This window comes from Triturus cristatus, chromosome 6 (genome assembly GCF_964204655.1).
Source record: "Triturus cristatus chromosome 6, aTriCri1.1, whole genome shotgun sequence".
NCBI lineage: Eukaryota > Metazoa > Chordata > Amphibia > Caudata > Salamandridae > Triturus > Triturus cristatus.
Genome location: NC_140589.1, coordinates 69,195,770 through 69,222,903, shown reverse-complemented (window position 1 = coordinate 69,222,903; position 27,134 = coordinate 69,195,770). Strand labels below are relative to the sequence as shown.

The window sequence follows — 27,134 nt, the reverse complement described above, 5'->3', positions numbered from 1 at the left end:
ACAAACAACCATCGACAGATAGTTGTGAATAGACATACAGGCACTGCCCAGTGTGAGTATGCACAAGCCAAATGGGGTCTCCCTGTCCAGTGGACACATGTAGCACACTTTGGATAAATACAAATGAGGCCAAGGAACAATGCCACAGAGGCAAACATATGCTGAACACACTGAATGGACACAGTGTTGGATGACACACATGATTATGAGGCAAGGGTGTCTCAAGGGACTGTAGTGGGCACACTGCTCCTTGTTCCTGGAATGATCTGACTGTAACATGAGCAACCGTCCTGGCACTATGCATATCTCCCACTCATGCACATCATGTCTGAGGCCACAACATTGGTCATGCATGCTGCAAGGGTGTTCATTTGAAACCTCACACTCCCATTTTGAGACTCATCATCAGTGCCAACAAATATGGACCCCCAACAGAGTGAACAGGACAGGGCACAGGCAAGGTAACAACACATGTCACAGACCACCCTCCCACATGATGCTGAAAGCAATGTGCACTTGGATCAACTGGCAGGCTAGATGACCATGTGCAATTGTGAATACACACAGAACAGGGGACACATGTCAAGCAGGGGAAGGGACGATTAAGAGCACCGGTTGACATTGGGGAACAGAATATCCACAGCACATATAAACCCTGGCAGTGTATCCAGACTACAGAGCACTTCCAAAAGCTGGGGACACACAACACAACAAACAGACAGGTACCTACCCCCTCCTTGCTGCTGTCCCTCCTGTAACTGCCTATCCAGGTCAGGGAACACCACTGCCAGGACACACATCATGTGGGTGGTCAGGCGTCGGTGCCCGCCGTGGGGGCGTGGAGGTGAGAGCCCCAGCTGGACCCGGGCGATCCACCGGGTCCAGCACTGGATGTCCTGCCACTGTTTTCTGACTTGGGCTAGGCGCCGACTGCGACCCCCCGCCACTCTCACGGCCCAGACGATCCGCTTCCAGATCCCCCCCTTCTCGTAGGCAGTTACCTGTGAGGATGACAAAGTGAGACAACATCACTACACCTGCTCCATGTCACAGAGACACACATTTGAACATCGATGATATGTTGAACAGGGCATAGGATGCTGCCAAGGAATCCCATCTTACTCTTATTGACATTGGCCTCTGTGGAAGCCCCAATGCACTACATGGCATTGAAACTACACAGGTGGCAGGAGTGGTGCGTCACACTCCCTGATCATGGCACACACTGTGCATCACATGCAACACCAGGCTGATGGACAGCACCTCAAAGCATTTACATGCCCCAGCCCACTGAAGCAACCTCAGCAGAGTACACAGACACACACAGGCACAGATCAATCACCTGCCATTGGCTACAGCGGATACATACCTCACTCTGCACATGTGCCACTTGCCTGTGGGGTGTCACAGGTGTCGGGCTAGCCCAGCAAGTCAGACACACAGCACGGCTTACTCCTCACATCAGATGGTAGAGCTGTTGCCTCCTCCATGCAGCTGTGGTGCAACACTTCACATAGACACTCACCCACATGACAAGGAACCTTCACACACATCAATGTCCAGGAGGGCGTACACATCACTTAGACACTCTCACCACAGCTCCCCTCAACTCATACACATCTGTGGGTACAGTCACCTGTCACACCGGGGGGACCACTGAATCACCTCAGGACAATAGCCAAAAAATGCCACCCAGGATTTGCCAGGCTGAATGTGTCATGCACTATGCAGTGAATGTCACAGTAAGCACAATGCAAGTGAGGAGTGCACACAGGAATTACTTCATACTCTGCATGACAGACATAAGACTTCCCCCCCCCCCCCCCCCCGGGACCCACTCTAAACCTCATTGCATGTCCGTCACACCTGGACACAATGCCAGAAGTGACACCCACGAAACAGGTGCACAGTCTAAGGTAGTGGGGTCAGCACTCACCTGCTCCCCTGGTCTCCCATACAGGCTGGGGTACTGTGGGAGGAGGACATTCAGCAGGGCCTCATTCTCCTCCATGGTGAATGTCTGGGCCCTCTCCACAGTCCGCGACATGGTGCCAGAGGAAGCACAGACAGCAGCAGTGTGGTCAACAGGAAGGTTGTGCAGGCAAGTGCCCTCTCATGGGTTCTGGCTGCCTTATATCTGTCTTGCTGGGGGCTTTCATTTACAGGAGTACAGAGTGATTGGTCAGACTCATTTGCATCCTATGTTTCCTCCAATCCCTTTAAACATACACCAATGACACGAATTTGCATGGTTAAAATTTTGAGCATCATAGCAAGGCAAACACCACTTTGCAACATTGTAATTTTTGGGCCAACTGACTTTTCAAGCCAACATGATGGCCACCTTGCAACTGAAATCTCTGTATCCATGACAACCAGCATGCATTTTGGGCCTAATACTTCTCCCCTATGTAATTTTTGATTAAAAAAAACATGTACGGTGCGTTTCACACATACCCGTACACATACGGCACCACTACAACAGTGATACAGACCGTACACATGCTCTCAGAGCGTGTGTACGGTCCGTATCACTATAGTAGTGGTGCCGTAGGAGTACCCGTGTGTGTACGGTCCGTACCACGCGTACTCCTACGGCACCACTACTATAGTGATACGGACCGTGCACACGACGTGTGTACGGTCCGTACCACGCATACTCCTACGGCACCACTACTATAGTGATACGGACTGTACACACGACGTGTGTACGGTCCGTACCATGCGTACTCCTACGGCACCACTACAATAGTGATATGGACCGTACACACGCTCTGAGAGCGTGTGTGCGGTCCGTATCACTATAGTAGTGCTGCCGTAGGAGTACGCGTGTGTGTACGGTCTGTAACGCGCGTACTCCTACGGCACCACTACTATAGTGATACGGACCGTACACACGACGTGTGTACGGTCCGTACCACGCATACTCTTACGGCACCACTACTATAGTGATACGGACCGTACACACGACGTGTGTACGGTCCGTAACACGCATACTCCTACGGCACCACTACAATAGTGATACGGACCATACATACGCTCTGAGAGCGTGTGTACAGTCCGTACCACGCATACTCCTACGGCACCACTACAATAGTGATACGGACCGTACATACGCTCTGAGAGCGCGTGTACGGTCCGTACCACGCGTACTCCTACGGCACCACTACAATAGTGATACGGACCGTACACACGCTCTCAGAGCATGTGTATGGTGCGTTTCACATGCTTACACTGGTGATAGGAGGCGCACACGAAAGGAATGGAGGTCTCCGACTCGCACAAGGCTGTACATCAAGTCATTGTCATTGCAGACTTTCATGTGCAGGGCCTAGGTGGGTCAGGCAGTGATCTTGCACATGTCTCCTCATGTAGTTGCACCATTGATGTGTGATGACCTGTGTACACATGTCATGTGTGATGGGTCAATACGTGGCACACTTCCCCTTCACACTTTGCACATGTGTGCCTGTAGTACAAACGTGTCAAGCACAGCATCACTGGTATGGCACAGTCACCACCACCCGCAACTGTCCCCTGATGCCAGGGACACTAACAACTGATATTTCACAATGAGCGTGCCCCGATGTGACTTTGTCATGTGTGTGTCATGTGTTCCCATGAGCTTGCTGTTACTGTTCCGTCAACTACATCTGCTGTTGCTGCATCCAACATGTGTCTGTGTGGAGATGGGCATGGCACACATCTACGCACACCATGCCACATGTGGATTCCCACGTAAGCAGGGTCTGTTTGCATCGGACATGATATTTTCACATCAGGACATATCTGCATCGTCTCAATGTCTGTGTTTTCTGTTTTCACGTGTACCCCTTCATCACAATGTGTGTGATCTGTACATTCGACATTCCATGTGACCTGTGCGTCTAGCTTGCCGTCAGCTGTCTGTATGAGATGACATCCTTTAAATGCAGCTATGTGGATGTATGTCACTCCTGTGATGTCTCTGGCTGTTCACTCAGACTTGCTCCCAGCTCGTTTCAGGGCATGTCATGTAGACTTGCCAATCAACGGGTGTAGGTGGCTTTTCATAGGAGTATCACCAAGCTAGCATACGTGTCCTGGATGTATTGCACACACCAAACTCTGTATTTAGCAGATGTGTAGTAGCAGTTGAGCATGTGCTCTGTTCATTGACATTGATGTTGTTATGCTCTCAATCTTCGTCATTCATCAAAATTTTCTGCAGGGCACCGCCTGTCCCCCGACCAATGCCAGACTTGGGTGCCATGAGGGAACGTGCCTGCATCCGACGTTACAGATTCACTCAACAGTCGATTGAGGACTTGACCGCCAAGGTGGCACCACACCTCCAACCGCGACACAGGTATCCTACTGCGCTGACCCCCAAGATGAAGGTGATGGCAGCCCTACATTTTTTTGCCACAGGTACGTTTCAATTCACCATAGCTGATGTTGGTGGCATGTCTCAGACAATGTTCAGCCGTGTTCTGCGTGATGTTTTGGCAGCCATGTTGGAGCACCTTGATGAATTCATCCATTTTCCGACTTCTGAGGAGTTGACAGGTGTCAAGGGTGATTTCTATGCCCTGGGAGGGATGCCCCATGTCATTGGGTCCATTGATGGGACATATGTGGCTTTGGTACCACCACAGGCACAGGAGGTAGCCTATCGCAACCGTAAACATTACCACTCTATAAATGCCCTTGTGGTGTGTCATGCTAACATGCTGATTTCCCATGTCTGTGCACGTTTTCCAGGGTCAGCACACGATGCCTACATCATGAGGCATAGCAGGGTGCCACAAATGATGCTGCGGCTGCACAACGAACGAGGATGTCTTGTTGGTGGGTATACTCTGTTTGTCCTGTGTGTTGCAGTATCTCTGGCTCTTACGGCATCTCCTGACCCACTTATTTACATGATGTTTCCATGTAGGGGACTCTAACATGCCATGCCTGATGACGCCTCTCCGCAACCCAAGATCAGCTGCAGATCACGGTACAACAATGCACACGGGCAGACCAGGCGAGTGATTGAGAGGACGTTTGGCCTCCTGAAGAGCCGATTCCGGTGCCTTCACAAGACAGGCGGATCCCTCCCATATGCACCGGCGAAGGTCTGCAAAATCTTCCTCGTGTGCTGCATGCTGCACAACATGGCAGTGGAGAAGGCAGTGCCACTCATCCTGGAGCAGGATGAGCAGGAACATCCACCTGTGGAGGATGAAGGGCTTGGTCACGAGGCAAGTGAGGAGGAGGAGGAGGAGGATATCCGGAGTCAGCTCATACGCAACTTCTTCTCATAATGGTGAGTCACTGGGTCTGAGTGTGCACGCTTGTAGCCTTGGGTGGCATGTGTTGCAATGTGTGGGTCCAGCTGACTGCATGCTAAGTGACTTAGATGTGTGTTCTGATGTGTCACTCGAGTGATGATGTCATTCTGCACATTTTAGCAGGGACACTTATTTTTAAAATTGCATGGGGCCAACATTGTTCCTGTTCAGTAAATGACCATGTATGGGGAGATAAATCTGTTAGCTGACTTCTTGTGTGTCTGTCATTCCCAGGTTCTTGTGCATGTTGTCTGCTCGTGTCATTGTTGTCCTCCTGCTATTCGTCATGAGTATTGCAACGTCTGCTGAATCAGCGTTCCATGCACGGACATGGGGAATTTTCATTTTGGGTAAGGATTGCAGCAAGGCATTTTGGGGGTGGTAAGTGTTTGGAATGTGTGGGGACTGCTTCTGTGCATGTTGTGTTACCATGCATACATGTTGACTCACCATGGGGCACATAACATGTAGCGTGACTCCCATGAATTGACAGTCACCCTTCGTGACAGTCATCTGTAATGGTTTTTGGATTCTGATGAAGGCATCAATGTGTGTAAAACTTTCCCGTGAGAAACATACGGGATGCTACGGGTGGACATAGTGTGGGACATCCCCATGACGGGCTCAATGGGGAATTGCAGCCTCTCCGTGTGCAGCAGGAGGTGTTTGGCTCATCCCCTTAACTTGTGTGCCAGTTCATTTGGATTTACTACATCCGTGTTGTGAAGGGGGTGTCCAGCGTAGGTCCCACATGTTCAGTCAAGTTACCTGTGAGTCTGTTCGTATTGATGCATTTCCCTCAGTGTGAGCTTGAGTAATAAAGGTGTTCCTCACCCTCCGAAGTGCCTCATCTCTGTCAATGCAGCCACTTTGCATGCATCATCTCTGGCATAGTTGTCAAAGATTGTGCATATGTGTGTATATGTAGTTCGGCAACATGCATGCAGTTCTTCATGGATAATAATCTCTATTGTGCATGAAGTCCATGGTTGTGTATGTATTTGGTCAGGTTGCTTCCACCAACAGGCCGCCAACGCCTGCTGAGGGTGTGTCTCCTGTGCGCAGCTCGGCCTTCTGTTTCCTGATCCTGTGTCAGTCATCTTTGGTGATTGTTCATCCATTTTCTCTGGGTGAGCCATGAATAACCTGACACTCCTTCCTTTACATGCACCTGTTGGAGTTGTCCTTTCTGACATCCTTGTCTTTGTGTGCTACTTTTGTCCTAGTTTCCAGTACATGCCGCCTGCTGCTGCGGGCCCTGCGGCAAGGGCCCACCAAGTTCCCCGATTCTGCAACCCACACGCCTCCAAGATGCTCCTCCCTTCCTCCCTCCACCCATTCATTAGGCTGTCATCAGCTTGTCTGTGCCACTGTTGCGGCCAGGCGGTGCCAAAGGCAGGACCGTCAGCGCATGCAACGTGCACATTACACGACCCTCATGTCCTTGCATGACCCACATCACATAACAGTCTCATGTTGCAGCCACTGTCCAAGCAATGTCCAAGCGAAAATCAACCGCCTGCTCTCAGGCATACCCTAAGCGCACACACCACACCTTCGCATGCTGAGTGTGCAACTTCAACTGCCTACACACCACTGCCCCGCCTTCCAGGCCCTGTCACACCAACCAGGTCATGTCCCTCCTACTCCACACCGGCTCCGTCCAACAGCACGCCATCGGACTCTGTTACCTCCTCAACACAACAGGCCCACACATCACCATCATGACAGTGACCTGGATGAAAGCATCCTCAGCACACAACTTCTTCATTGCCATCTCAGACAGATACAAGAGCACCCGCAGGGACGGCACTAACAATCCCGGAAGATGAATTGATATCTATTCCCAAGTACGCACTCAGGGTCACAAAACAGGTTTGGCACAAACCCCCTGCAAACCATCAGAGTAACACTCATCTCCAGATCTCCAGCCCTACATCCACAATTCCGCTAAGCCATCAACACGTCCATCGTCACACACGCCCTCACATCCACAGGATACATGTGGCTGTGGGCCAGGAACTTCTGGCTGGATGAGAACAACACCAGCATCAATCATTGGTCCATCCACATTAGCATCCACGTCTCCGACGGGCAACACACTGCCACACACCCCCGCTACCAATCCCCCAAAGATGCTTGATGTAAGTCAACACAGACATGCTGTGTGGGACACTGGAGCCAACACCACCGCCATACCCTGCAACCTCACACACTGGATCAGCAACTGATCCAACAATCTAGCCACGTTGACGGACTTTCCTGTGACGCACATCAACAATTAAGCCACCTAGGACAAGGCAGACCTACTGGACTCATACACGTCTAGCAGGACTCTTGTGCACAGCTTGCAACACAAATAACCATCAGTGGCCTTACATCCCTGGAAAACGGCACACACAGCCATCACCATATCATCAGCAAGGACAATTGGAGATCCATCAGATGGGGACGAGGACAAAAAACAGCACGACATCAAGGAGCTCATCAGCATCGTGAGTGCACTGACATCAGCTCTCCATCCAAAAGACACCCCACCCTTGCAAGGCTGAGCCAATCCATTGCAACTTTCTACCACTGCATGCTCATGGACATACACGCAAGCCTTGGCACACAGAGGCAGAACGCACGATTATACGCGGGACAAACCACCCTCAGGTTTTGGACTTCCATCATCAGCAGATACAACACCGGGCTCATGTGCAACATCCCCTGGGGATCTCCATCAGGCCCCTTCCCACACAACATCTCAACCACATCATTCCCAATCCTTGTAGCCCCCGTCCAGCACGTCATGTATGTATCTTTGGAGTTAGCCACATTCCATGGTAGATAGAGGCATGCAGTGACCCAGGCCCTTCTTAGACAATGGACGGCAGGAACGCTGGCTCTCAAGGAACCTCAACGTGCTTCCCTAGCCAGCAAATGTCATCAGGAAGACAGTCAACGAGCAACTGACAAACTTCCTCCACACAAAGAGCACCAGGCAATCTGCACAAGACCGCAGTAATCACCCCCACTGCAACCGTCATCATTGCCAACAACACCGACAACTTTGCCCTGCTCAACAATGGTGAGGACACCCCCTTGACCTCTCCACAGCATTATGCACGATGTGCTCACACACTGTCAGCTCACACATCTCCAACACTGGTATCCAGGGGATGGACCAGGATGAAATCACCAAGTGGCTCACCAGCAAGGCCATGGGAGTGGGACTCACGCCTTCAGCATGTAGTACAGTGGCATCATCTGGCACATGGCCCAGGGCTCATCTCTCAGCGTGTCAATCTTCAATGTGTCCATGACCCCCCTCTCCACCATCACATGCGCACACAACCTCATCATCATCTCGAATGCCATTGACAGCCAGCTGCTCCTCACCCTCACCAAAGACACAGCCATTGCCAGTTCCAACCTTCAAGAAGGCATGAGGTCCGTTGATGAATGGCTGAACATCAGCCACCTGAGGCTGGACTTGTACAGGACTGAGGTAATCATCTGAGGATTGTCCCCTTACAGCTGGGTCAATTCCTTGTGTCCCACCCGCCAGGGCACTGCACCAGCACCCAGTGGCCACGCACACAAGATGGTGTGCATCATGGACTCGTCGCTCACCATTGCCATGCAACTCACCAGCATCTGTACCTCATGCTGCAACACCCTCCGCATGATGCACATGACCCACAGATAGATCCACTCCAAAGCAAGAAAGAACGTCCCCCAGGTCCATGACACCAGCCGTGTCAACTACAGTCCCGCGCTCTACGGAGCAAGTACAGCCAAACTCCTGGAAAACTTGTCCACATCCAGGGTGCATCTGCAAACCTCAGCTTCAACAACCCGCGCCCCAGCCACATCACCGTCCACCTGAGATAGCTGCAATGGATCACTGTCTGCTGCAGGATGACCTTCACACTCCTCACCCACACTCAGGAGGCAGTCCACAACCCCAGACCCCAAACCAACCTTGGACGTCTGTCATCCAAGACCCCGTTGCATCCAACCTTGCCCTGGCCAACATTCTTCACATCCACCAAACTCCAGCATGCAGGACATAGTTCTCCCACCTGGCTACACATACCTGGGACTCCCTCCCCGGGCACCTCCACATGAGCCATGACCTCTACACCTTAATGATGCTCTTCCAAATTGGTCTGTCCGCACAGTATTGCAAGCCCCCCTCAGCAGCTTGAGGCCATCACGGGTGAGTATTGTGCTCCATGTCTGTATTGGATGATACATTGTGACCCATGTGTGTCCTGTACCGGACTCAGATCCCAGGGTATGGATGGCTGGAGTTCGTTCAACACTCAGGCATAGTTTGACATTTCTCCACACATATGTTGTGGACTCCTGCAAAATGACTACAACATCTAATTAAAGAAAGTTTGTTTTATTCTCGGTGGGGGCGTCTATTGTGGGTGAAAATAGGTGCTATACAGTGTGGCTAGAATCCAAAGTTCACAGGGGGAGATGGGATCCTTTGCATTTGAAGTCATCAGAGTCCAGAACACAGAGTTTGTCATCATTGGTCAGACTGTGACCAGCAAGTCCATGTGGCAGAGAATGTCAGTGGATGAGGTGCTGCTGTTGCACATGAAGGCCAGGTGCCAGGCCAGGTGACCTGGGAGATGTGGATGGTCCACTGCCTCTCACAGTCTTTTCCGTGGACAACCCACCTTCCTCGGGGACCCTCAGATACAGGCCTTAACGATGTTTGGGACGCTCCGTCAGATGAATCCTCCTCCTCCTCCCTCCCTGTGGCTGGTGGTGGTCTTCGCCTGGTGGCACAGGGAGGGTTGCCCATGTTGTCGGCCATCCGACGGAGTGAACGGCTTATGTCCGTTTGCACCGCCAGGAGCTCAGCCAGGCTTGCCTCCATCCGTCCTTGGTGTTGTTGTTGACTGGCGTGTTGCTCGGCCTGCTGGTTCTTAATCTCTGTGAGGGTCTCCACTACCTGGCTGATGGCCCTGGTGTCACGCCGGTATGCGTCCATGATGTTGCGTATGTGTGACATACCAGTCCCTTCAGCTGGCTGGTCAGGTTCTCGCCTCTGCCTGCCTCCACTCCCACCACCTCTGCCCACACAAGCCTGGCCTGCCGTTGTGGGCACATCGGGTCTACGGTACCCCTGAGGGATGGCAGTTGCGGGGTTGTCTGCCTCCTCCTGGGTGCCCGGCGAACCTTGCCCCTCCAGGTCAGACTGGCTCAGTTGTTCACTGTGGGCAGGGCTCCTGGGTGTCTCCTGGGATATGGCAGGAATGGGGGTGGTGGTTGGCACAGATGTACCTGAGACAGGTGCTGCAGGGGCTTGGACACCAGAGGGTCCAGGTGGGTTGGGGTCATCTGCGAAGTGTTGAGAGGCGTCGCTGCCGGTGGGATCAGGTTCCTCCCGAGCCTGGGACTGTGATTCTTCCCCCCCATTGTTGGGGGGAGATCCATGAGGTTGCCCTGTGTGTGAGAGAGAGACAATGTTAATGCTGTTTCATGCGACATCCATGTTTCATACATATTCAAGTTGGCACAGTTCCTCCAGGTAGTTGTATGTGCCTAGCATTCCCCTCACTGTTCACTTGTAGATGGGTATGTTGCGGGGGACAGATTGATATGTTCTCCTGAGTGTTTGACATGTAGATTTTTTGCTTGGATGTTTCTTTGGCTATGGATTGATCTTGTTGTGTCACATGTCCATTGTGAGAGTGGGTAAATCCATTGCCTGCCTCGGGGTGTGTGCTTGTGTAAGGGGTGTGTGTGACAGGGCCTGCTGGTGGGTGTAGTGTGATTTGGCTGTGGGTCTCCCAGGTGATGTATCTGTCCCCTCGTGGTGCATGCTGGCATGACAGTGAGTGTGAGTTCCTGTCCTAGATATCTGTGCTTGTGGTGTTGGTGTTTGAGTTTACAGTGGTCACAGGAGGGCCTTGTGCTGGCTACAGCAGGGCCAAGTGTCAGCTACCTTGTCAGTACTTTGCCAGTCCCTGTGCATTGAGCATGGTGCATGGGTATGTACCTGGGCCATATGGGCTGAGGGCACTGGTATCTGATTCAGAGTTGAACAATGTGTTTTGTGAGCCCCACCCTCCCAGCATCCTGGACATCCAGTCTTGGGTTTGTGCTTCGTGTAGCCTGGACATTCATTCCTGGTCCTTCTGATGGGCGCAACAGCATTCACCCTATCGACGATCCACTGCCACAGGCGTGATTTTTCAGCTATGCTGGTCTGTCTGACCAATGTTCCAAACAGCTGTGGCTCGACTCTGATGACTTCGTTGACAAGGATGTCCAACTCCTCGCTTGTGAAATTTGGATTCTTGTCTGTGGGCATGGTGTGGGGTGAGGGTGTGGATGGTTGTGGGTGTATGGGTGTCAATGTGAAGGTGTGTGTGGGAATGTGGAGAGGGGGTTTGCGTGAAGGAGTGTGTGTGAAGGTGTATATGTTAAGGTGTATGGGTGCAGTTGTTGGGGTGTGCTCTGTAGCTGCAGTGAGTCTGTTGCAAAGGCTCATGGTTTGTGTGTGTGGGCCCTTTTTATTGGTCCAGTTTTGGGTGGGCCTGAGTTTGAAATATTGGTGGGTGTGCTATAAGAGGTGGTTGTGAGTTTGGGCCTCTGTTTACCTGTTTGGATGTACCAGGTCTGTCATTTTGATGTTTTTTTGCACTGTAGACATGTTTTGTGGTGTTGTGCGAGTCGAATTGACCCTCCTTGTGCTGTTTTACAGTGTCCTGGTTCAGTATGAGTCGTTTTCGCGTATGTAAGGTGCGTCCATACGCGATGTTGTTGTACCGTGCTCGCATACGCAATGTTGTTGCAAGGTCCGTACATACGCGATGCTGGGGGACGGTTCAGGGGTACGATGCGTACAAGTATGGTGCTGGGGTACGGTGCGTCCAAGTACGGAGCTGGGGGATGGTGCTGGGGTACGGTGCGTACAAGTATGGTGCTGGGGTATGGGGCGTCCAAGTACGGGGCTGAGGTACGGTGCTGGGGTACGGTGCGTACAAGTACGGGGCTTGGGTACGGTGCGTCCAAGTACGGGGCTGGGGTACGGTGCTGGCGTATGGTGCGTACAAGTACGGGGCTGGGGTATGGTGCTGGGGTACGGTGCGTACAAGTACGGGGCTTGGGTGCGGTGCGTACAAGTACGGGGCTGCGGTACGGTGCTGAGGTACGGTGTGTACAAGTACAGGGCTGTGGTATGGTGCTGGGGTATGGTGCGTACAAGTACGGTGCTGGGGTATGGTGCGTCCAAGTACGGGCCTGGGGTACAGTGCTGGGGTACAGTGCGTACAAGTACGGGGCTTGGGTACGGTGTGTACAAGTACGGGGCTGGGGTACGGTGCTGGGGTACGGTGCGTACAAGTACGGGACTGGGGTACGGTGTGTCCGAGTACGGGGCTGGGGATGGTGCTGGGGTACGGTGCGTCCAAGTACGGGGCTGGGGTACGGTGCTGGGGTACGGTGCGTACAAGTACGGGGCTGGGGTACGGTGCTGGGGTACGGTGCGTACAAGTACGGGGCTGGGGTATGGTGCGTCCGAGTACGGGGCTGTGGTACAGTGCTGGGGTACGGTGTGTCCAAGTACGGGGCTGGGGTACGGTGCGTACAAGTACGGGGCTTGGGTACGGTGCGTCCAAGTACGGGGCTGGGGTACGATGCTGGCGTATGGTGCGTACAAGTACGGGGCTGGGATATGGTGCTGGGGTACGGTGCGTACAGGTACAGGGCTTGGGTGCGGTGCGTACAAGTACGGGGATGGGTTACGGTGCTGGGGTACGGTGTGTACAAGTACAGGGCTGTGGTACGGTGCTGGGGTACGGTGCGTACAATTACGGTGCTGGGGTGTTGGTGCGTCCAAGTACGGGCCTGGGGTATAGTGCTGGGGTACAGTGCGTACAAGTACGGGGCTTGGGTACGGTGTGTACAAGTACGGGGCTGGGGTATGGTGCTGGGGTACGGTGCGTACAAGTACGGGACTGGGGTACGGTGTGTCCGAGTACGGGGCTGGGGTATGGTGCTGGGGTACGGTGCATCCAAGTACGGGGCTGGGGTACGGTGCTGGGGTACGGTGCGTACAAGTACGGGGCTAGGGTACGGTGCTGGGGTACGGTGTGTACAAGTACGGGGCTGGGGTACGGTGCGTCTGAGTACAGGGCTGTGGTACAGTGCTGGGGTACAGTGCGTCCAAGTACGGGGCTGGGGTACGGTGCGTCCAAGTACGGGGCTGGGGTACGGTGCGTACAAGTACGGGGCTGGGGTGCGGTGCGGACATGGGGGGGTACAGTGCTGACATACGGGGGTACGGTGCTGACATACGGGGGGACGTGCAGACATACGTGGGGGGGAGAGGGGGGGCTGTACGACTCGTATCCCGGGCACAAGTTTACCCAGGATACGAGTGGTACAGAGTTCGCTCCGGACGGGACGTTTTACATACGCTTGTGTATTCGGTAGGGCGGTATGGATCGTACTTGTGCGCTCTGACTTCAGTTTTACGATTTGTACGGGAATTTTTTTTACCGGATCGGAATCGGCACCATAATGTATAGTTATAGTGCGGTGCTTACTTCTGTCGCGGGGAGTGCTACTTGCAGCAAAATAGTAGGTGTGGTTGCGCTGCAAAAATGTCAGTCTAGGTTTGAAACAGTTTTTATTAAGCAATCACAAATATACTTTCTTACGAAAGTGTGGCTGTATATATCTGAGGGGTCACAAATAAAAAGACAATTCATAAAATATCCCTTAAGCGTGGCCACACCCTCCCTTTTTTTTGTCGCCTATAGTTTGTAAAAGTGTTGCCCCATATTCTTGTTGATATAAGAAGGCATCAGTTACTTTTAGATAAAGTAGTAAAGAAGTGCTACAAGAAACACTCCCGCACTACATCATCTCAGGTCACAACAACAATAACAAGTAAAAAACAGTTAAACACAAATGACGTCATATTACATAGAAATGTACGCTTCAAAACATTAAATGAAGCACTATGTATACAACTTTTTTTTAGCAACTACTATTTTATAAAACATTAGCAGTGTTACAAACTGTGAAGTAGAAAGGTATCAATGGAAATAACTGTAGTATATGTTATTAATTTCTCGCATATAGATCTCCAACCCCGTTGAAGTACTATAAACTCACAGTATTAAAATATACAGGGTGAGTTTATAGTATTCCACAGGAGAAGAAGTATAAGGACCACAACCAAAAAATCAACATTTTTACAATTTCTATTCAGTAGAACTCGGGGAAAGGTCTGGCGTAGTGCTTAGACGTCGCTCACTGCTCTGCTAACAGATCACATACTCCTTTAAGAACATATAGGATAGTAGTATAATAATATACACTACTGGTCTTATATATTCTATAAAGAGAAGTGAATAGGAACCACAACAGAGAAAAAGAGAAATACCAAAATATCATTCAGAAATGTCGGGTTTATCAAAGGCATTCAGTAAGAAAGTATCTATACAAACAATCTTTTTTAAACTGCAATTTTGAAAAATATTGTCACTGTAAAAATATCTGATCAAGTAATTTATAAAGGTCAGCAAGCTGTATTTCAGATGGTTTACTCCTGGCGCCGACAAATCTCCAACTCCTGTTGTCTGAAAATATGTCACTGTACTAGAATATTCAGTGTCACTGATGCCAGACAAAAGGAAAAGGAAAATAAAGTCATGAACACAAAAGATCAATAATGAAATATTTCCCAGCGGCGAATATGTTGATAGCTTCTTTTCGCCGGGACTTTGAAATCTTTCGTCTTCACGCCGACGGGTCATAAACTCCTCTGAGGTCAGTATAAATGTAAATATTACAATATACATACTCTATATGATCCCAGGGGGGAAACAGAGTAAGAACCAGAAGCTGCTGACGTTACATAAAATTCTTTAGTCTTCGCGTCGACTGGTCATAAACTCCTCTGAGATCATAATGACTGTGAATATTACAATATACATACTCACACTATATGATCCCAAGGGGGAAACAGAGTAAGAACCAGAAGCTGCTGATGTTACTTATAAATGGCAAAAACAACCAATAACACTTTTTTCAAAATACAAATCTTTAAATATTTACAAATAGTTATGTATTATAAATATCTACTATGCCATAATCACACAACTTACAACTCCGTAATATGTTTTGTTGCCACCAAAGAAGAATCCGATGCTAGAAAACGGAACCTGCATTACAGAATTGACACGCATAAATAACTCGCAAAAACAAAAGTAATCGAACAACGGGTGTGGTTTTTATACTTTTTGGTTATTGAGTAGTCTATGGAAGGAAGATGCGGCTCCACCCATTTAGATGTCACATTTTACAGTTGACACATGCGCACGTTTTCACTGTTTAACTTGTGCACGTGTTGGGGAAAAGTTACAAACTGTGAAGCGGTAAAGGTTTTGATTTCGATCCTCACAAGTATAAGCTCCTTAATATGTAAATACGTTGGAGAGCTTAAAAACTGTTACTCGCCAAACTGTGACATTTCCTTTCTCGTGACTAAAAACATCTATTAATTGCCGTAATTCTAAATCGAAGATATGAAAAAAATATCGTTCAGAATAGAAGAAAAAAAAAATACGTGCTAATATTTCTCATCACTATGGTTTTAAATTAAATAATGTAGCATTTGTAAAGCGTACAGCTACCCCCGGAGAGTTGTCCCGGCGCTCAGGGACGTCGGGAAGATTAAGCAAGGTGTTGCCCACAGTGACATAGTGGTGGGCTAACCTGCCGCTGGAGCCAGGAATCGAACTGTGAACGTTGTTGTTTGAAGTCAGGTATCATAGCTGCTGTGTCACACTTTTTCAACACTTATATGTTAATTAGTGCTAATTAAGTTTTAAACATTGTTAAAATATGTATGTATGTATGTATTTGACTCTTATTAAGCGCATCTGTCACCCCAAGGGTATCCTGGCGCTGAGACCCTATTTAAACCACCGATAGAATGTTTATATTGCCCTAGGGAACAGATAGGTCTTAAGGTCCCTTTTGAAGGAGGTCAGATCTTGCTTACCCCTCAGCATTAGCGGAAGGGAATTCCATAGTGAGGCGGCTGTGTGGCTGAAAGCTCGGCCACCTATCCTAACTCTAGTGATCCTTGGGATCCGCACCAGAAACGCCGATGAGGATCTCAGAGGCCGGGCAGCTTGGTACCAAGAAAACAGGCCCTGGAGTGGGATTGGTCCAAGTCCATGCAGCGCCTTAAATACAAGACATGCCGCCTTAAACGCGATCCTCTGCTGTATCAGCAGCCAATGTAGGTCAGCTAAAGCTGCCGTAGAGGAAGCAGATCGCGGGCGCGATAGAGCCAGTTTTGCCGCCATATTCTGGATCCTCTGCAGCTTCAGGATCAGTTTTTTTGGGGCTCCTAAGAGTAGTGCGTTGCAGTAGTCTAATCTACTGAGTATAATACTCCGCACCACCTCAGCTCTAAAACCTTTGGGGAGAATAGGCAAAATTTTGCGTAGGGCACGGAGCAGGACCATACAAGTCGCTGCGGTCTTATTAACTGAACCATCCAACTGTAGGTCCGGTTCGAATACCACTCCTAAATTACGGGCCGATTTAGCTCCTGCCACAGAGCCAGGAATGGAAGGTGGCCAGAAGTCGTCAGGCAGCGCCCGGGGAAGGCGATCAGGAGAGCAGTGGAGAACCTCTGTTTTAGCCCCATTGAACTGGAGTGAGTTGGTTCGCAGCCATTCAGCTGTGGCCGACATACAGCGATGAAAGGTGTCTTTCGAAACCGCCTCACTACCCTCAAATGAAAAAATCAGTTGAGTGTCATCGGCATAATTGATGACTGATATGCCGAATGACTTAATCAGTGCTATAAGGGGTCGAAGATATAAATTAAACAGGATCGGACTAATCGCCGACCCTTGAGGAACTCCCTGCTTCACCTGTCGAGTGGCAGATTGAAAAGGTGGTAAAGCCACTGCTTGCTGTCTGTCACTGAGATAGGACGTTAACCAACCTAATGCTAGACTGGTTACACCCACACTATGGAGACGCTCCAGGAGAACCGCATGGTCAACCGTGTCAAACGCGGCCGACATGTCCAGCAGTACCAGAAAAACTGACCTGCCCCTGTCGACACGCGTTCGCAGATCATCTAACACGGTGACCAATGCGGTTTCCGTGCCATGTGCCGGCCTAAAGCCATACTGAGCTGTATCCAGGCAGGAGTTTAATTCCAGATAGTTGGACAAGGCTTTTGTGACCCATCTCTCAAGAACCTTTATTACAAAAGGTAGAAGCGAGATGGGTCTATAATTAGCTGGACAGGATGGATCTAGAGAAGCCTTTTTTAATAGTGGAGTTACTATTGCCACTTTCCAGCTGTCTGGAACTGTCGCCGTCATCAGTGACTGGCAGCAGATCGAATGAAGTGGAGGAAACAGCTCAGCCTGAAACGCCTTCCAGATCTTATGAGGCATTGGATCTAGTGGTGAGCCCGATGACACTCCATTGGCCAATAAGACAAACTCCTCCGATGTTGGAATGGGAAAGCATGGTAAGCAAGATGTATCCACCTTGTTATTATCCCGAAACAATACCGAACAGCGGAGAGGTTCCAGTGAAGGAGGTAGCGGCGACCCCAGTTGTCCAGGCACTGAGAGTCCGTTCAAGATGGTTCTTATTTTCTCCTCAAATGCAGCGGCCAATGAATCGCACAGGTCCTGAGAGGCCGGGATAGCGGGAGCTGTACAGGACGGATTAGATAAGTTGTTAACCAGCTTGAACAGGGTTTGCGATTTATTTGTGGCCTTATCCAGGGTATCTTCTAAGAACTTTGCCTTAGCATTTCTCAGCTGGTTCTTATATACCTGTAAGGCCACTCTATACGCTACCCTGTCCAACTCCTTATATCCTTTCCTCCAAGTACGCTCAGCCTGTTTGCAGCGGATCTTATGCTGTCTCAGATCGTCGTTAAACCAGGCATTAGTCGCTCTAGGTCTCTCCCTCACCCTCCGCATAGGGGCCAGTTCATCTAGGGATATCGAGATTTGCTGACAGAGTGCAGCGTAGCTCTTATCTACACTGTCCTCCACCTGAAAACCCCTGGGTAGTAGAATAGGGCGGGTTGGCTCTCTAAGCAGTCGAGCCCATTGGCGCTTAAATTTAAAGCCACTTGTAGTAGTTGATTTTAACAACCCGGGTACACCAATGGACATAGTGATCAGAAAATGATCTGTCCAATCCTGCTTCAAGATCTCATTCACCACCACCATCTCTGGCTCAGCAAAGATCAGATCTAACACGTGTCCCTTAGCGTGCGTGGGTGATAAAATCAGCTGCATAAGTTGAATATTACCGCACGATTGGCAGAGCTCTCTATAGGCCAGATCTTGGCACTGACCATGTCATGAATGATGTAATATGTGATGTCATGAGCAGTGCATTGCGAGTGCGCGAGTTATAGTTAGCTGAACTAACTATAACGGTAGAATTTCTATGGTTTTGTAAGAGTGAAATGTCCAGCTAACTATAACGTCCCTGAAACCTATGGTTTTTTCAGTGAATTTCAAAGGTTTTTTAAATGCTAATTTCTAACTATAACGTACCTGAAACCTATGGTTTTTTCAGTGAATTATATATAAATATATATATGCATATATGCATATATACATATATATTGCACAAACACACACGCACACACATACACACACACACACTCATCCAAACACACACACACATGCTTTTAGTCAACGGGCTCTTTTCATTCTATTAAATTCTCAGTCACATTTTGCTGCATATAGCATAGGGCAGTTGGTCAGCACACCTTTTCATTGTCTCCTTTTTAAAGTTATAGTGCTCACTTAAGGTTGCAGCTGCCTTGACCACTTGGTTATGTAGTGATATATTTTTGTATCCTTCACACATGATAATATTAAATAATAATATAATGCAAGACACAACTAAAAGGTTTGTTACTTAAAAACATCACTGCCAGTGAAGAAAGTTTAAATCTGTAATGCAAGCATGTGGAAGCAACGTTTCATTTCTTTCTATTTCTTTTTGTTGCATATGCTTGCTATAAAAAATAGAACTAACCATTTTCCAGCTTGCAAAGTGCCGACCTATTGTCTTTGCCAATGCTTGTTTAGTGTATGGGGGCTAAAAGTGGCAAAACGACAGATTTATATCATGGTAAAGTTCAAAGAATTGTTTTCTAAAACATTGGTTTTGGGTAAAACTTCTGCTTTGAGATGTGAGGCAGCTCACGTCAAGGTCTATGGGCCACAGTTATTGTTTAGCTGCAAACTTTGGTGGCATCACATTTTCAGTGGAGTGGCATCAGGATATGTGTATAATCATATTGAAGGCAAAAATAAGTTGTTTAATTAGCACCTTTAATTTGCTTTTCATTTTTTTTCAGAGAGCTGTCCAGACAGCAGGTACGTCTTACTGCACACCTGCCATATTTCCATATGTTGCACCCTTTGCTTAGTAGATAACAGGTCTCTTTCTCCTTTGCAGTAATGCTGTGGTTTATGCAGAGGTTCCCCGGAAAGGTAGGAGCATATCTACCTAAGCGGCAGAGGCTGGCTTTGGTGCCAAGGATGTGCGCCCCTCAAGGCGTGCAATGGTCATTGACAGCTGGAAACATGTTTAAAGCTGTGGGATGCATATGCCTTGAATAGCACAGAGCAAGCACTCAAAGGGACAAAAATAATTTTATTTCATGCAACGCAGTGCAGCAAGGGAATTTGTGTATGCCAGTTAGATGAAAGTGCCATGAAGCATACCAATGCTAACAACATAACATAACACAACATAGCATAATATTAATAAGCTGAATGGGCCGGCATTCCTTCACTCCTAGCTCTAGCAGTGATCCACCAAATATGTGGTGTTGATGGCCGGGCATTCCTTCACCCCTAGCTCTAGCAGTGATCCACCTAATGTGTGGAGTGAATGGCCGGGCATTCCTTCACCCCTAGCTCTAGCAGTGATCCACCTAATATGTGGTGTGAATGGACCGGCATTCCTTCACCCCTAGCTCTAGCAGTGATCCACGTAATGTGTGGAGTGAATGGCCCGGCACTCCTTCACCCCAGCACCAGCAGTGATCCACCTAATGTGTGGTGTGAATGGCCTGGCACTCCTTCACCCCTAAATCTAGCTGTGATCTATCTAATGTGAGGTGTGAATGACTCTGCATTCATTCACTCCTAACACTCTCTCCTCTTGCTCTCTTCCATGTTTTTGTGAGACTTCAGTTTGTGTCAGAAGACTCCCCAGGCATATCCATCTCTCCTCACTGCTGTGACCCTCTCCAGACTCACAAACTCCACTCCATGACAATCTATAGAGCTGGCACACTTTGTGCCTCACCCCTCTTCTTTCACCTCTCACTGCTGCCAGGTTATCTCATCCCTCCCCACTTCTCTCACTCTATCCTAAGTGACGCATCCCTTCACCCTGCCCTCTAGAGAGAGAAGATAAAGATGGGGAGGAGGGCTGTAGAGGTAAAAAAAAATGTACATACATTCAATTAAATAAGGCAGTTGAAGGTGTATCTTGGGCACTTCAGAACTTCTGATACATAATCACAGGTTACACTCAGCTGAAGTTTGTTATTAGAGGTGTAAAATGGATAGAAGACTGTATAGCTGGATTTGTAACTGTAAAACCCTTTTCGTTTGTAGGAAAGAAAGGCAAGCATGGTCAGACCACAAACCCACTGCAGGTAAGATTTCTCCCTTTAGCCTCTGTGCTTTCCACTGTGACTGCCAGAATGTGTGTGTTTGTGTCTAGAATGTGTGTTTGTATGAACAATGTATATATGAAGAACGTGTGCGCGTTAAGAAATGCTCTCTACGCAGGCATCAACAAGTCCCTCCTCCGCAAGCTCCAGACGATACAGATCACCGTGGTAAGACTCGTCCTCGGCATCCCCCGGCACGAACACACCAGCCAACACCTCTGGAAACTCCACTGGCTCCCCGTGGAGAAAATAGTCACTTTCAAGATCCTCACCCACGCCTACAAATGCCTTCACAACAACAGACCCAAATACCTCAACAATAGAATAAACGTCTACGTACCCAAAAGAAACCTCCAATCTGCCAACCTCGCACTAGCTGAAACCCCGCGCAACCACAGAGCCAGAGCAGGCAGAAGATCATTCTCCCACATTGCAGCCAAAACCTGGAACGAGCTACCAACCGACATCAGGAGCGCCCCCTCACTGAACACCTTCAGGAAGGCCCTCAAAACCTGGCTCTTTGGCTGAATCGGATCTGCGCACCCCCCTCAGCGCCTTGAGACCCTCAAGGGTGAGTAGCGCACTTACAATTTCCTGATTAATTGATTGATTGATTGAGGAATATGTGTGTTGTGTCAAGTTTTATGTGTCTGAAGAATATGTATGCATAAGTGTGTGTGTGGACCAGTGTACCTCAACAGACGACTCAGCCTCTACACCCCCACCCGCCAGCTCCGCTCCGAAGACCATGCCCTCGCCACCATCCCCCGCATCTGAAGAGTGACCGCCGGCGGCAGATCATTCTCCCACCTCGCCGCCAAGACGTGGAACACCCTCCCCATCCTCCTACTGCAGACCGAAGATCTTTTAACCTTCAGGAGACTTCTCAAGACCTGGCTCTTCGAACAGTAGCAGCATCCCCCCCCTAGCACCTTGAGACCCTCACGGGTATGTAGTGCGCTTTACAAATGCTATAATTGATTGATTGATTGATATATATATATATATATATATATATATATATAAAGAATGTATGTATATTTGTCAGTCGTTGCCTGAGGGATTACCAGACGTACTGAGGAGGGAACCGGATCCAGGTGTCGCGGTTGGGGGACATTGTAACCCCACCTTAATATGGATGATAACTTTGACACAGGAAAATTAGGTGGCGATCATCCGCATGGGACTTCTCATGAAACCCTTTACTGAAGGATAAATTCTCCTTATATATAAAGAAAAGCCCTGAGGAAGGTAAATTCTTTGAATGAAACGCGTTAGCTGTGGTCTTGGCTGTTTTTATGAAAGACATCAAATTTCAATAAAGGTAATTACAAATACAAAAAAAGGACTCTGGATTTTCCGTTGTTGGGTGCACCATTCTATGCTTTATTCCAAAGGGAAAATTGTGATTACTTCAAGAAATCGTATACGGCAATTAGCATACCTTCAACGAGCAGCACCTTTCCAAATATTTCCTTACTTGCTGTTTCTAAGTTAGAGTCATTTAGGAATACCAATGGTTTTAGATACTTTTCTCTCATCTATATGTCTGTTTCCGTATGTCCTTCAATTGTCATTTTGCATCTGAAATGTTAACATCACACTTGAGGCATCAATGAACATATATATTTATATATCTTGTCACCACATAGCACTAGCATCTCTTAATCTTGCCATAAGCTGTTGTTCTCCTGAATGGCTCTCAAAATATTTTTGTTTTCATGAGAAGTCTTGAGATATTTAATGTACTATCCTTAAATTATTTTAAGCAAGCATCACTTTCTCTCAAAATAAAGAGCAATTTTTTCAGAGTTACTTAGTTTTATTTCATGTGACCTTTTCTCCCTAGAATCTATGCAAAGAAAAACAAAATTGCAGTAAGGCCCTACCAGCCTCTGTAGGAATGTCACTTAAACAACTATTCTGGAATTTTCCATTAAAATGTCAAAAACTCACCTCCGTGCGGCTGTGAACACAAGGTTTTCAGGTAGCATCAAACTGGCTGCAGCTCGAGTCCAAATGGAGAGCCTCCAACCATATCCTACACCTAAGAATAACTGGAAAAGAGAATAGGGCACGGTCCCAATTCATAGCAGATTGTCTGGGGTCACAATAGACTACTGTCAAACCCTTTGTAAAAGGGCCCAGGCAGGACCTTTGTGATGTTCAAGTGTGGTAAGTGACAGCTCCTTTCCCTTGTTTACTCAGAGTGGCCCATCCTGCCAACACCAAGCTTCTCTTTGTCTCACTGTCTGAGAGCAAAACACAAAGACCCACTGCCAACTACACCTAGTCACGTGACCCAGGATACAGACAGCAGACACCAAATGGTTGGGACAAGAAAATGCTAAATTTCTAAAAGTATAAAAAAAAAGAGCCCAGACTAGGGTCAAACTTGTCCTAGGCTGCTTGTGTTCTAGTTCAGGGAAGACCTGGCCTGGCAGTTCTGGCTCGGCTGTTTCCATGAGGAACATGATCAAGGCTGAATTACATATGGCTGGGCCCAAACAGAGGTGGCAGGATGGGCATAAAACAATGGATTGGGATGCGGCACGAGTGACTGCCAGTGCCTGAGATTAACTCAAGAATTCCATTTATCAACTTGTTGTTTTTGCATTTGATGCCCGAAGTGCGCGGGGTATGCCCAGATGTAGGTACCGCGCTCACACTACCACTGGAACCAAGCTATACCTGCCTATATAGCACTAACTAGGGTAACACTGGTCCTAGGGTGCTTGTATTGTGGAGAAGTGTGGCTCAATGATTAGAGTGGCAGACCCTGATGCAGAGGTCTAGCCCGGGACCAGAGTTCAATTCCCCGCCTCGGCAGGTCTTGGGCTCAATAATACCACGGACCTGATAATTCTCGCCTCGGTGCCTATTCCAATCATGGAGTCCCACTCTGCAACTCTGGGCAATAGCTTGCTTAATCTACACAACGGCCCCCACAACGCTAAGGATGCCTGGCCTCCACCTTGGGGGTGCCCAGGAGTGGACGCCTCACAGGGAAAGCCAGGATGGGTTTCACAGCGGTATTCGTACAAGCGCCTTGAGACCCTGGCGGGTGAGTAGTGCGCTATACAAGTATCAAATTTACAAATTTGTATTTATTCCAGTTTGGGAAGGACCTGCTCCGGCAGTACCAGCTGGACTACTCCCATAAGGAACAGGGTCCAAACTGAGGTGTCATCGTGGGCAAAAAAATGATGGATTGGGATGTGGCCTGAGCAATTGCCTGTAACTGAGCTTAATTATAGCATTCCATCCATCGCCTGGTTGTTTTTGCGTTTGATGCCCTAAATGCGTTGTGTTGGTCCAGGCGTGGGTCCCAGGCTCATGTGCGTCTGGAACTAATCTATAGCTGACTGAAGAACCCTAACTAGGGCAAAACCAGCCTTAGGTTGCTTGTGTTACGGTTCAGTAAGTACCTGGCCGAGCAGTTCAGGCTGGACAATTCCCATGAGGAACAGGCTCAAGACTGATATGCATAATGCTGGGTCCAAACTGAGGTGGCGTTATGAGCAAAAAACAATGGATTGGGATGCAGCTCAAGCAATTGCCAGTAGCTCAGATTAATTCAAGCATTCCATCCATCACCTTGTTGTTTTTGCTACTTTCTAAAGTGCCATTATTGGAATTGTGACAAAAAAGCCGACTTAACCATAAAAGAGGGCTTTTATTTGCTGTTCTTTAAATACCAAACTCGAGCTATCTACCTGCTCCCAATTGAAAGTTATCACTTATTACATCTAATAAGGTAACCCAATGTTATTCTATGGTCCAGGTAGGCCTTGGAGTAGTGAAAAGCAAATTTAGGAGTTTTTCAGTACCAGGATATGTAGAACTTAAGCGTATATATCCCAACTTTTTAAATACACTGCACCCTGCCCTCTGGCCTGTGTATAGCCTACCTTTGGGTTGACATCGCTATTAAAATGGAAGATTTGGGCCTGCAAAGAGTTTTATCTTGCCAGGTCGAAATGGCAGTTTAAAACTGCACATACAGGCTGCAACAGCAGGCATGAGACATGTTTAAATGGGTTACTTAAGTGATTGGCACAATCAGTGCTGGCGGTTCGGGCTGGACTGTTCCTTTCAGGCACAAGGTCAAGACTGATTTTCATATGGCCAGGTCTAAACTGGGGTGGCATGGTGAGCAAAAGAATGATGGATTTAACCCAGAACTCTTGACTGGGGGTGAATGTTTTGATTTGTTGTGCATTCTGTCCATCAATTGTGTGTCTTTTGCAGGCCAACTAGTAGCATTTAATTTACAGTCCCTGGATACATGTAGTACTACCATAGTAGGGAATTACAAGTAAATTAAACGTGCCATTTGAGTGAAAGACAATATTACCATATTTAAAGGAGAGAGTACAAGCACCTTTGTACTTGTTAGCAGTGGTAAAGTGCACAGAGTCCTAAGGTCAGCAAAAACGAAATTAGCAAAAATAGGATGTGCGAAGGCAAAATGTTTGGAGGAAGACCATCCTATGGCTTACAGGCCAACAGAAAGATTTTTCAGACTGCAAAAATGGGATTATGAATAGATACCCATTCGGTATCTGGATAGGACGTATTATAGACAAATCTTCCAACTGTTACCTATTGAACCACCTTTTTCTTTTTTGTGAATGTAAAAAAAGTTTGTTGAAGAGCATACAGGGGTCCATGGGTCCACTACCAACTCGTAAGCTGTTTCCTTTAAGAAAAAAGGTTTGGATTTTTTTTTTAAAGTGCACTTTATTGAAAAGCAATGACAGACAGGGTGGTGGTCTCCTTGTCACAGCAGGTCACCATCTCTCTGGTGGCCTCCAATCATAGTGAGTTGCAATCTGCAACACACCTCTTTAATATTCACAAGATAGGTCAGAAGACTAATGCTGATCTCAATGTGCGGCCAGTGTTTTGCGATCAGATATCTGCACATTCACCCTGTGTTCTATGGCAATTTTAACAACCGTTTCAGTCTTTTTCCTGTATGTAGTTTGTGGCTCCAAGTGCTTTGTGGAGTTAGGGTGAGATGCACATCATACATATTCTTAGTAGTGTGTGTATGAAGAATGTGTGTGTACATGTGTGCACACACAATCTGGGGTGCTATCTGGGAATAAAAGGTAGTCTACACCTTATGCTTTTCAGCAAATCTGAGGACACAGTCAGACCACATCTTACCTGTTGTACTCAATAAAAGTACCTTAAACCTGGAGACCATGACAAGTGATTGACAGTCACCCCACAGCCAGATCTGAGGAGACCACAATCACCATTAGCCATTGGCAGAGTGCAACTTGTAGAGTACTCTGCCGAGGGAAAAATATTCAATATTCATCATTGTGATGTGAATTTTTCTGAGAAAGAAAAATATCAAGTGAATAAGAAATAACAACATGAATGCCGGATGGCACAGCGGGTCAAGACCAGAGGGACACTTGACCCAATTACGCATATTCTAGTGACTTTAAAGGACACTTGTGCTTGCTTTGTTGTGTTATAGTGTAATAAAAATAGTACTCTGTCATGAGTTGATGTCCAGAAAAGATTTTCCTGCCTGAAATGTTAACAGGTGTCCTCATGTTTCTCTTTTCACAGGATGAGTTCCACGACAGCTTGCACTACGCAACGTTGAGTGTTGAAGAAAACAAAGCAAGAACCAGGCCCTCCAAGGGATCGAAGCAGGTGGTCTACTCCAGCGTCCAGAGGGACGTCCAATCAGGGGTCTCCGGAAGACCCTCTCAGGATCCAGATCACATCCTGTACACCAGGGTGAACTCAGTCAGTGGTGCAAAGGCGGCCCACCGCCCACGCGAGAAGTCAGAAAGTGTGGTGTATGCCAGCGCGTCACTCAATGCCTAGCCCAAACCAAATAATGAAGGGTCTGTACTGATCATGGCTCATCGTAGTCGTTCCCTTTCTCACCTCTGTTTGATCTCCATGAGCCCTCTAAACTCCTTTTACCCACCTGCCACATTCCTGCCACCTATTGATGCCACATACTTTGATGACCTATAGTCACTTGGTGAACCTGACCCAAAGAGTTACATTTATGCGGCATGGTAGGATTTCAAATTACAGCAAACCTTCAA

General features: G+C 48.2%; 1 protein-coding gene across 1 annotated transcript in view; it reads left to right on the top strand.

Moving 5' to 3' along the window:
* The window catches only part of LOC146813772 (uncharacterized), a 102,145-nt gene extending 75,241 nt beyond the window's left edge, over positions 1 to 26,904 (top strand). Inside the window, exons 5-8 of the mRNA XM_085609497.1 lie at positions 19,717 to 19,735; positions 19,818 to 19,852; positions 20,990 to 21,030; positions 26,641 to 26,904. Of these exons, the coding sequence (XP_085465623.1) occupies positions 19,717 to 19,735; positions 19,818 to 19,852; positions 20,990 to 21,030; positions 26,641 to 26,904 (359 nt within the window). The remainder of the gene's footprint in view (positions 1 to 19,716; positions 19,736 to 19,817; positions 19,853 to 20,989; positions 21,031 to 26,640) is intronic.
* Positions 26,905 to 27,134: the final 230 nt, after the last annotated feature.